The 11641-nt window shown below is 41.4% G+C and overlaps 1 protein-coding gene across 1 annotated transcript in view; it reads right to left on the bottom strand.

Moving 5' to 3' along the window:
• Positions 1–11318, bottom strand: part of zbtb47b (zinc finger and BTB domain containing 47b) — a 37040-nt gene extending 25722 nt beyond the window's left edge. The window contains exon 1 of the mRNA XM_008396217.2: positions 10687–11318. Coding sequence (XP_008394439.1) covers positions 10687–10689 — 3 coding nt within the window. The 5' untranslated portion in view covers positions 10690–11318. The remainder of the gene's footprint in view (positions 1–10686) is intronic.
• Positions 11319–11641: the final 323 nt, after the last annotated feature.

Genomic DNA, 11641 nt, shown 5'->3' with positions numbered 1-11641 from the left:
TTTTTTTTTTTTTTTTTTTTTTTTGTCGGAGTACCCCCAAGAATTTAAAAATACTTTCACCCCTGGCTACAACATGCAAAACACTGAAGATCTGACCACACTGTAATGCATTTTACAAACACAAACGTTAGCGTACATGTGTTAGAGACAAGCACAAGTTTCACATGTTTCAAAGTAAGTTGTAAAGATGAAGTCAGCGGAAACATGAAAGCTTCCAAGAAGTTATTGAAACTCTATTTTCTGCAAACGCATACATGCGGTTCATTCAGGCTGCTATTTGGAGAGTGAGACTCAAGCAGAAAACAGGAAGTCTCAGCATGGTGGGCCTTGTTTGATCTTTTGAGTTTTTAATGTGAAAAAGATGACTGCCTTTCAGAAATCTCAGAAATGAAGTAAAGATGCAACTTCTAGGGAATAAATACAGAGACTCTTGATTGGAGTTAATCCTGTGTAAATCATACAAATTTTTTTGGGAGGGTGCCATTTCCAGTTGGTAATGCTAAATGCTAAATAAAGTGGAGGGAAAAGAGGGCTCAAAGTGTCGACTTCAAAATTGTTGCAGCTGTAGTTTTATGAGATTGTTGTCAAGTTGCTGGGGCTCATAATGACATTTTAACAGGAACGTCACGGGTTAAAAATAACTGTTGTGCTTTCACATCTTCACAGAGCACACAGACAAAGTCTTTCAAACTGCAATCAATTTGCAGCGCAACTCAACTCACACTGACCTCCTCAAATCCTCAGGAAGCTCGATAAACCATCTTACACATTCACAAATACGTTCAACCAGCAAAATGCAGACATGTATTCCATGAATAAGGAAGGCTGACATTACGTGCCGCTTTGGCCCAGAGAGCCTTTCAAAGAGCGCACTCAGCAGCCCTACGCGCAGCGCGTTCTCCGGCGGAGGGGCGCTCTGCACGGCCTGACATGACTGACACCCAGAGGAAGGAGAGCGGGCATCGTGTCAGGCCTCATCTCGCTCGGCGGTACACCGAGATGGCAGGGGAGCAGTGCCCGCCTCTACGCACACAGACGAATATCCCTTAGTCATCATGAGGGGATTTCAGAACGGAACTATGACGGCTCTGGCTGCAAACTCTCTGATAGTAACAACTTACAGCAGCGAGTTTGGGCGCTCGCCGTTGCATCAGAGCGCTTCAACTCGGAAGGAAGTAGATCACAAAGCAAGCAAAAGGGGACAAGGGCACGTCATTCATGATGGAGTCCAATCAGACAGTCATTAAAAAGCCATCAGAGTAATGACTGATGCGGCGTCCTCTGTGTGCTCATCGGAGCAGCTCCTTTGCTTGCTGACTGTTGTAGACCTGAATGCTTAAAGATGTGAACTCTGATTCATGCCTCGCTCATCAGCTGCTGTCTGGTTTGGACCAAGGCTAAACAAGAGTGCTGAGGATGGAAACTTAGTTTGCGAAGAACTCTTAATGTTTTCAGCATTTGCGTGTACTTCGGAAAACGATTCCGAAATAGTTTTTTTTCTCAGGACTTTCTTAAGCCATTTTAGTTTTAAAATGCGCACTGGAAAGTGTTTTCAAATGGAATCCACTAGATAATCTTAAATACTTGTGTTGACACCATGACAACAAAGTGCTTTAGTGAAGATAATCATACTGTTAGGACCTCACGGAGAGCCAAACCCTTTTCTTTTTATGAATGCGGTAAAACTGACCAGGAAATTCTGAATTTTATCCTTTTCTTTAAACACCTAAATAATAGTTTTAATCACCGAACTCATTAGCTAAGATGCTAAAGCATGTGAAATGAGAGTATTTCTGGTGAAATGAAGAATCATATCAGATAAAGGACAAAAAAAAAAATAAAAAAAACTTCACCACTTGCTGCTGGTTTTTCCCCTCTCCGCCACTTGAGCTAATTATTTTACACCCTTCAGTCTATTCAAATATTTTTACTTGTCTAACAGCATTACTCACCGCTGGCTGCAATTAATAAAGACAATATTATCAGCATTCCTGCTGCGCTAATCCCTGACATCCAATCTCCCATCACTCCCCACTGCGGGTTTTTGCTCCATCCTATTCTGGAGATTTGGACTCAGCCAAGTCTCGCCTTGTTGGAGCTCCACCACCACCTCACACTGTTGGATTCAAAACCAGTTTCCATCTATATGTTAATACAACCACAGGTGACAAGCCAATCTAGCTGTGATACGAGTTTAGCAGAGCATGAAATTGCGGGATCACAAGCAAAAATAGGGACAAGAACCCAGCAGGAGCCGTATGTTGGACAACATCCACGATGGAAACATTTGACAGCATGTGTGGGACAGGTTTGGCCGCAGGGGACGCGTGTCGGATGAAGCTGAGGACAGCGTGTGCGAGCAAGTGTTGCTTAATGCAAAGCCACGTTGAAAGGAGGCCTCGACAGGCGGCTGAGATGATGAGCGAGCTGGATGAGCAAAAGGAGCCGCACGCAGGCCGGGAAGGGCCAGAGAATGGCGCACCAGGACAGGAGCGTCCACACTGATGCTCTGCCAGGAAGCTTGTGTCTGTGGGCCAGTGATCTGGTATAGGAAGCGCTGAGTCAGGAAACCTGGCCAAGAGAGAGGGGCCCGTGGTGCAGCCTGGCATCTCTTCCACACGCCACAATGCTTCACACAACACTGCCCTGCTGGAGTTATAACACACTGTTCCCAAAACCAGCACACCGCAGCCTGCACGACACGCCCACTAGCAAAGCACACACTTGCAATAGCAAACAAGGACGGCAAAAACCTGCCGGGATTAATGTGCGTTTCCAAACACGTAAAAGTGCCTTGCAGAGGCATTCATTATCCCATCACAGTTTGACACGTTACAGTACAAACCTCAAAGTCTTTTATTGGATTTTTTTTTTTTTTGCAAACTGGTGCAAGATTGTGAAGTACAATAAATGAAAAGGAAAAATAGAAAAAAAAATGTTTCTTGCAAATTTTTCACTGCTGCAAGTCTTTGAAATGGCTTTATAAGTTTTGCCCATTTTTACCAAATTCGCTTAATGGCAAGTCACGCTCAGTCAGAGCGATGAAGAGTGTCCTTAACCCTGGTGTTTACAAATGGGGTTCAATCGACCCCACACCCATTTCACCTGTATCAGTTGCCTCAGGCCTCGCACGCACAAGGGTTAAATATTAATTTTCAAGTCTTGCCTCAGATTCTCGATTGGAGTTAGGTCTAGACTTTGACTGCACCATTCCAACACATGGTTTTTCTTTCATCTCACAATTAAAACTGGGACTGAGTTGGTCTATAACATAAAATCCAAGTAAAATACAGAAGTTTGTTGCAACTTGAATGTTTTTGCAAGGCACTATATGAATAGTCGCCGTGAACAAAAATCAAGCCTGACTCAAAAACTGTTAATTTTTTAAAAACTCAAATCACACAAAAGGTGAATATCTACCAATAAAGATGGTTATCACAGAAAATTGCGGAAAACATAGAGCGCAGTCGGTCCTAACAGACATCAATTGAGACAAATTGTAATATATTTATCATCTGTTTCATATCTTGAAATGAGGAGCTCCTCATCAGAGCAATCTCTGTGTGTAAGTTTGGATTCCGCTGACATATTTCATGAGAAGGTCAGAAGGGACAGAGAAGAAAAAAATAAGGGCATCAGCTTTCTGAAGCAACAGCCAGTGAGCAAAAAGCAAATTCATGGTGCCAGATTAAAAAATGCTGTTTTCCCAGTTACTCAGATTTACATTCTAAGCTGTTATTTAAAATAAATATGTTACATAACACACAAGTTCTGTTGTTCACATGGAAAGGCAGAAGAAGAAAGAGATTTTTACAAATAATCAATCCAAGTAATTGATGGGTTGATTATTTTTGATGACACCAACAGAAAAGCCAAGTGCAATATTTGCCATAAAGTTGTGTCAGTCAAATCCAGATCAATAAATAATTTGCATCAGTTAAGACAGCAGACATCAGCATCAGAACCATGACGAGTAACAAGTACTAGACCAAATCTCCAGCATTGTGTTCAGTGTAGGTTTGTAATTCATTGGTGAATACCACTTCAGTCCAATAACTGCTTACTCTACAGTTGTTTTCTTTTTTGTTACAGTTAGACCTCATCCTGCATGTTTATCTCGCGCAGGCTTCTCAATTTGTTTCGACCAGTTTTTGATTTCAAATTTAGCTGCCAGGGAACAATCTGTGTTTTTGTTTCACAAGAATTGTTAGCTTTGCTTTGCGAATGGATTACGCTTTCCATTCCTTCACTGCACAGCTCTCTCGTTTTCTTGTAATCAGAAAACGAAGGGCTCTCTGAATCCATTTGCTTTCTTGTAGGATATTTGTTTCACGCAAGCAGACGTCAGGTGGATTCTCTACTGGTTTATGTTTGACATTGGTCTAAAGTTTGAATCACCTCAAACACACTAAGCAAAAAAGAATTGGATTAACTTTTCTGAGCTACGGGAGTTTCTTAGAGGGCAAATGAGAACCAAAATAAATCAGGAATATTAGGAAAAACAAAAGAATAAATGTAATGAAAACTGTTTTCATAACTGCAAGCAGCTCATTAGCATCTCAAAACCTCAATAAATTCCAGAACTTTGACCCCAAATTGTTTATCCATGAAGAGAGAAGAGTTCAAACCATCTCTTTCTTTGGTTATAATAGGCAAGAATCACATCCCGCATTCCAGTCGTACGGCAAGACAAAGATCTAAAGGGGAGCAGCAAAAGCAAATAGGGTGGAATAGCAACTGATGGCATCATCCAGAACATTTTCATGTGGAGCATCATCTCCAGTGCCTGGAAAACGTGCTGTTAGCATGTCATTGCATTTTCTGTTAGATCATTTTATCAATTATCTTGTAAAATATATGCCAAATCCCACTTTTTTTTTTTTTTTATCCTTCGATGTCCCTTGCAGCGATCACTATGGTTTCCTCATGTCACCAAAAAAAATTAACTTCAGTTTTGACATTTTTATATGCTCCTCTTTCGAATATATAAAAAAAAAAAGAAATCCCAATATAGGAAACAATTAAAAAACTGCTCAGCGTTTCTGATCAAAATCAGTAACTTTTTTTTTTTCCTCCTTCCGACACGTGCCTCTCTCACAGGACGGTAAGAGTTTAAGGAAAAAAAAAGAAAGGTCACATGTAAAAACAATGTGTGTTTTTTTTTAGCGTAAAAAAAAAAACAAAGTAACCTCCTTAAAACAAGCTTATGTCATTTGGTGGAACGTGAACAAAAGAACCCTTACATAAGCTCAGTGTGTCTCCATGTGTTTGACCTTGCCATCTGCGTAGCGATGTCCACAGCTCACAATCTCTGGGGCATAAATCTGCAGCACCTACAGGGAGGTAAGAGTTTCTCAGAAAACCCGATCTCCCGCCAGGACCTGATCATGCCTGCTGCCGTTTGTTGCCAGGTCTCAGGAATGGCTGCACTGTAACGGTTTAACAAAGACTGATGTTGGTTTCATCCCTCTGCGCTCAGAGACAGAGACGTCCACTGGCTTGGCAGGAGCGCCGTGAATAGGGAGCTAAAAGCCGCTCAGGCCCGTTTAAAAGAGACGACCTGCATGGCTGATGCTCTAAACACAATCATACTAAAAAGAAAAAAAAAAAAAAAAAAACACCCTGTTGTTTCACGAATGTTTGAGGTGTACTTAGTTTCACATTTTGTGCTTATTAAAAAAAACATTAGGGGCTGTTAAATGAAAGCCAAAGAGACGGCGTGTGTATTTACCATGCCTGCACATGCTCCGTGTGCTGACGTTTAAAACTCGGCAATCACAATCTAGGAGAACACGGACTGATTAACACACACGGGCAAGTACAGTCATGTGGAAAAAAAATAAAATAAAATGGCTTTAAGAGCTCTGATTTTTTCCTTTCGTGGAGAAATTATGTCAAAATTCATGATGTTAGTGTAAAATAAAACAAATAAGAAGAGAAATTCTGACAGGTTTGTCAGACTATACCCAACTAAATACAGGAGAACTTTCACCTCCTTCCATTTCCTTAAATTTAAATACGCTTTTTCTACTGTTGTCTGCTGTTGACATGGTGATGTTTTAGGTCGCTTTTTGTGACATTGTTCTAAAACACAAACTTGCAACTTGACGACCCCAAAGGGTTAAAAAAAAAAACAATTTGCACACATGCAATATTCCTCTGAAATTTTGTTTTCTGTTATTTTATGCCCGTTTTGTTTTCTGTGAGAGCTCTGTGGCAGCTCTTTTTTCTTTCTTCCAATTTTAACTTTGCATCTTTCTCCAATATTGTATGATGTACCTCTTTCTGTCATCACTTACAGTTTCTGTTTGCCTCTCCGCGAGTCCTCTTCTCCATCTGGTTTGGTTTGAGAGCCTCCGTGGTCTCATGTAATTCAACCATTAGTTATGTAACATATGGCTAATGAGAAACAGGGACTTTACATGAAACCGACCCCCTGTTTGAAGTACGTAAAGTACTTGCAGCATTTATCTAGGACTAAAAACAATCAGAGATAAACTATCTTTAAATCAGCGAGGGATAACATTCACCGTACTCACACCAACCACGCTGTCGTTTCTCTCTCATGTCTTTCCAACAGAAAAAGAGAAGAAAAAAAAATAACAGAATAATAACCAAACTCCCCGTTCCTCTTAGCTCCCGGCAGAAGCCACCCAGTGAGCACCAGGGCTGACCTAGGCTGACCTGACCCAGATATTAACCCAAGCCTCCAGATGTGAACGCGCACTGGGATTACTCCACCGCTGCATCCAGCTCCACATGCTTTCCTAATGAGGCATCCTGAAATGACCCCGGAGCCAGAGCGGACTGTTGGGCTTCACTATCAGACTCCGGAGCAGCCACGCTCTTTCCTGTACGCTTTGGATATATTGATGGTATTTATAGCACTTATTTAGTGGTGCAAAAAACAACAAAAAAAAAAAACGCATAGGGGCGCTGCACTCGAGGGGTCGCAAAAACGATGAGGGGAATTTTTTTTTTCTCGTCAGCATTTTATGTACTTAACAGCTGTTTGTGTATGAAATGATCGATAACTGAGGAACAGCACTGATTAGGCGCCTCTCCCCTCCCATACAGGTAGCTTGGTTCTCACTTCGAGAACGCGCAGAAGCGCGTTTTTTTGTCTTCTTTTAAATTTTAATTGTAGTGCACTCGACAACAGGAAGCTAAAGATGGCGCGGCGGGACAAAAAAAAAAAACTCCGGGGCATAAAAACAAAAAACGGAAGAGGGGGAAGGATAAAGATGTTGGAGAGACGAAGAAAAGCTTTTCAAAGTGGTTGAAAGGTATATTCAGCACTATTACAAGTTTTATAGTAGTTTAATACAGAAATCCTCGTTAGCCCATCACAGCCACCTGCTGTCCTCCCGCTGCAAGGTGGAGATCAGCTCCTCCTCACCACAATCGCAGCTTTCCTCCCACCGCGAATTTTCTTGAAGTCTCAGAAAAATCACAATCAGGCCATAAAAAAATAATAATAATAATAAAAAAGCTCAAAAGAAGCTGCTTCTTCTTTTGTATTAGAAAAACAACTCGAGTTAGGTCGTATAGTAACGAAGCACAGCACATGGCGCCTAGAGGCGGGGCGCTATACCCCCACACCCACCGCCAGGGGGCGGCACCCTGCTACAGATCCCAGTCTGGAAAAGCGGTAACTCCGAAATAGAGCCGAGCCGGAGCCGGGCTGCTGAAGTAGAGCCGGTGGAAAAGGGGCATTATATTTTTATTCAGCTTCCTTCACCAACTGAGAGTCTCCGGTACATTAAAGAATTTTTTTGAGGAAAAATTTGACCAATTAACAGAATGAGTTTCTTCTGTAGAGTTACAAACTGGATCGGAGCTGGATTGGGACTCCATGATCTTGATCGACAAATCTTGAAACAAAGTTATAAGGTAGAGACCTTCACAGACAACAGAGCTCTCCAAAAAATAAACAGAATACTGTCCTTCTGCCCCAAACTGGATCTGGTGAAGAAAACCAGCAGATTCTGCACAGGAGTCCCATTGTCTGCCGCAGAACTTGTGAAATCATTACATCTACCAACTGAAGTTGAGTCATCTGCAACACAAACGTCGTATAATGAATACAGATATGGCAGCATGCCATTACTGCCACTGCCTGTCTTTGGGGCAGGGAGGCCCAGAAGTCCTTTTTAATGTCCTGGATAGGATTGTTAATCCATTTATCCTGTTGAACTTTGAGAGGGTTTCTCCAAGTTTTTCACAGAAAACATTGTAGCTCTTAGAGGCTCGAATACACCGGTAGATTCAGATTCCCATGAAATGCATAACTATTCTGGAGCATTTTCAGCCAGTTTCTTTAGATGAACTGACCTCAGTTATTAAGCATCTGCGGCCTTCAAATTATCCTTTGGATTGTCTTCCTACTCATTTGATAAAAGACATTTTCTCACTTCTGGCCTATATATCGTGATAAATGCCTCATTGCAGTCCAGTTGTGTCCCATCTATTCTTAAACATGCTGCAGTTAAACCCCTTAAAAAAACCTAATCTAGACTCAAGTGTACTAGCACATTTTAGGCCCATTTCTAAACTCCCTTTTTTATCTAAGGTCCTTGAAAAAATTGTTTTTATTCAGCTAGAAATGTTTTTAAAAGATAATATAACTGAGAAGTTTCAGTCTGGGCTTAAAGCTGCTCATAGCACTGAAACAGCTTTGCTTCGAGTTTATGATGATCTTCTTTTAACAGTTGAGTCAGGTAATGTTGCCGTTTTATTACTTCTAGATCTGAGCGCCACATTTGACACTGCAGATCATCAGGTTCTCTTATATAGATTAAAACATTGTGTTGGCCTGAGACGCCCAGTATTTAAATGGTTTAAATCTTATTTAGAAAACAGAACTTTCTCAGTTCATCTTGACCAATGTTGTTCTGGGGCCAAACCTTTAAAGTACGGCGTTCCCCAAGGCTCAGTTTTAGGTCCCGTTTGTTTTTCTTATATTTATTGCCTCTTGGTCAGATTTTCCATAAATTTAATATTTCTTTTCATTGCTTTGCGGATGACGTACAGATTTATATGCCCCTTAAACTACAAGATGGTAAAAATGAATCTCTTCAGCTATTGATAGATTGTTTAGCTGAAGTCAAATTTTGGATGGAACAAAACTCTCTTCACCTTAATCGGAGTAAGACTCAAGTAATATCATTTGGTCACAGACTTCAGACTACAAATCCAGATCTGATTCTTGGTCCTTTAGCTCGGTTTTGTCCGACCTCTGCTAGGAATCTTGGTTTCACCTTTGATAGCTCTTTAAAGCTAGATAAACAACTTAGCTCTGTCGTTAAATCAAGTTTTTATCACCTGCGGATTTGAGCAAAAGTTAAATCTTATTTTTGTATTAAGGACTTTGAAGGACGTATCCATGCCTTCATTACAACTCGTTCGGATTATTGCAATTCATTATATAAAGACATGGATAAATCACAGATGCAGCGACTTCATATGATCCAAAACGCAGCGGCACGGCTTCTTACAAGAACCAGGAAGCGTGACCATATAAGGCCTACACTGTCCTCTTTACAATGGCTGCCCGTCTTTTATCGAATAGATTTTAAGATTCTCAAGAGAAAAAAAAGTATACTTTAGTATATTTCAAACATACTTATATTTGAAATATATCAATATAAATGAAGTATACTAAAAGTATGCTTGGACCAATTTTGAAATTATAACTTTTAACATAAATATAATTGTACCAAAATACACTTTTAAGAAGTATATTAAATAAAAGTATACTTTAAGTGAACAAAATATGCATTTGCCCAAGCGTAAATATACACTTACTCAAGTGTATATTTAAAATACCTGTCAAAGATAGTTTGTGTATATTTTAAAATATAGAAAAATATCCATCCATCCATCCATCCATTTTCTTACACCCTTGTCCCTCAGTGGGGTCAGGAGGGTTGCTGGTGCCCATCTCCAGCTAACGTTCCTGGCCAGAGGTGGGGTACACCCTGGACAGGTCGCCAGTCTGTCGCAGGGCAACACAGAGACACACAGGACAAACAACCATGCACACACACTCACACCTAGGGACAATTTGGAGAGGCCAATTAACCTGACAGTCATGTTTTTGGACTGTGGGAGGAATATAACAGCAATTAAATAAATGTTTCTCAATTCACAAATGTACTTTTTCATGCTACTGCAATTTACAGAGTTGCACCTGTGCGTATAAGCTGCGACCAGGTTAAGTTCTGAAAACATGGGGAGTGACATCTCTTCCTCTGCTCAGCTGATTCTCAGTGCACATCTCTTCCTGACAACATTCAAGCACAAGTACTGCTCAGACAAAAAAAAAAAAAAGGAAAAAAAGTGCCACCTTTACTTTCCCTCGACCTCTGAACATGTGCACCCATCACGACCCCGAGGTTTGTTGCAGAAGCGCCCTGAGATGAAGGAATTTAACTCCTTCCGCGCATCTCTGTAGCTCTCGTAGCAGCAGCTGCATTCTTCTGGGGCAGCCTCGTTTTCCCCAACTCCAGCCTTGTGCACAAGTTGCAAACTTCTCTGCAAACACTACAACACCCGGACAACAACAACCTGACGGGGCGTCACGGCGATGAAGTGTGTTAAGTTCAATCGGGCCGCTGAGTGGCTCAACTTGCGGAGGTGAAGAAAAGGGACAGAAAATAAACAAAAATGCAGCCTGCAGCCTACCATTTTGATCCAGCGCTTCGAGGCTCCAAGGAGTCCCAGAATAACTCCTTTCGCTGCGGTTTCCCCCTCGCCATGAAAACGACCGTTGGATTGTCACATTTCTGCAGTTTTTTTTTCTTTTTTTGCCCTTTTCTCTGTGTCTTTCCCCCCCTCAAGAGCGTAGCTGTGGCGTTCAGACAGTCAAAAATGCAGAGACTGCTTTTGCAGAAGGAATTGGTGATTGGAGCTCGGGGATCATATGGGCTTTTTGTCAGACGCTTTTAAAGGGACACGGTACTGTTTTTAAACGGAGGGAAAAGAGGAAGTTCACGTTCAGGCGCATTTTCCTTCCACCGTCCGGGTTGATGTTTAAAAGACGGGGCTGCGAAGGTCGCGCAGCGGCCGTGTGGCGCAAAGCCTGGCGCGAGCGCTTCCCGGTGTTTTTGCGCTCCTGCTTGGAACAGTGTGACGTCAGGTGGCGGGCAGACACGTGCGGGGGTCAGAGAGTTCACTTATTTCCCACATGGCAGCAGTCACAGGGAGTCCAACTGCAGCACAAGCGACCTTTTACTGCAAGTTTTTCGCCCTACATATGCGCATAACCATAGAAAAGGTTTATTCAAGAAGGTAAAATTATCAGGTAGATTCATTACAGGTAGAGATATATTCCAGGTATTTATTTATTTTAACTTGATGACTTACAGCAGGATCGTGCGAATGCAGTCCGAGGGCCATTTGCGCCCCTTGGTGTGACTTTATGGGGGCCCCTAATCTAATTCAAAAATTGTACAAGCAGTTGATGTGAAGGGAAACATTTTTTTGTGACAAATTAAGATCTTCTTAAAAAGATAAAACGTTAGGTAGACTAGAAAATAAAGTATATGGCTTTATATATATATATATATATATATATATATATATCCCTTTTATGCTAGTTTCATAGTAAGAACAAACAGACTTTGTGGCTCAGTTGGTC

This window comes from Poecilia reticulata, linkage group LG20, assembly GCF_000633615.1.
Source record: "Poecilia reticulata strain Guanapo linkage group LG20, Guppy_female_1.0+MT, whole genome shotgun sequence".
Classification (NCBI taxonomy): domain Eukaryota; kingdom Metazoa; phylum Chordata; class Actinopteri; order Cyprinodontiformes; family Poeciliidae; genus Poecilia; species Poecilia reticulata.
This window is presented reverse-complemented; position numbering and strand designations above follow the sequence as displayed.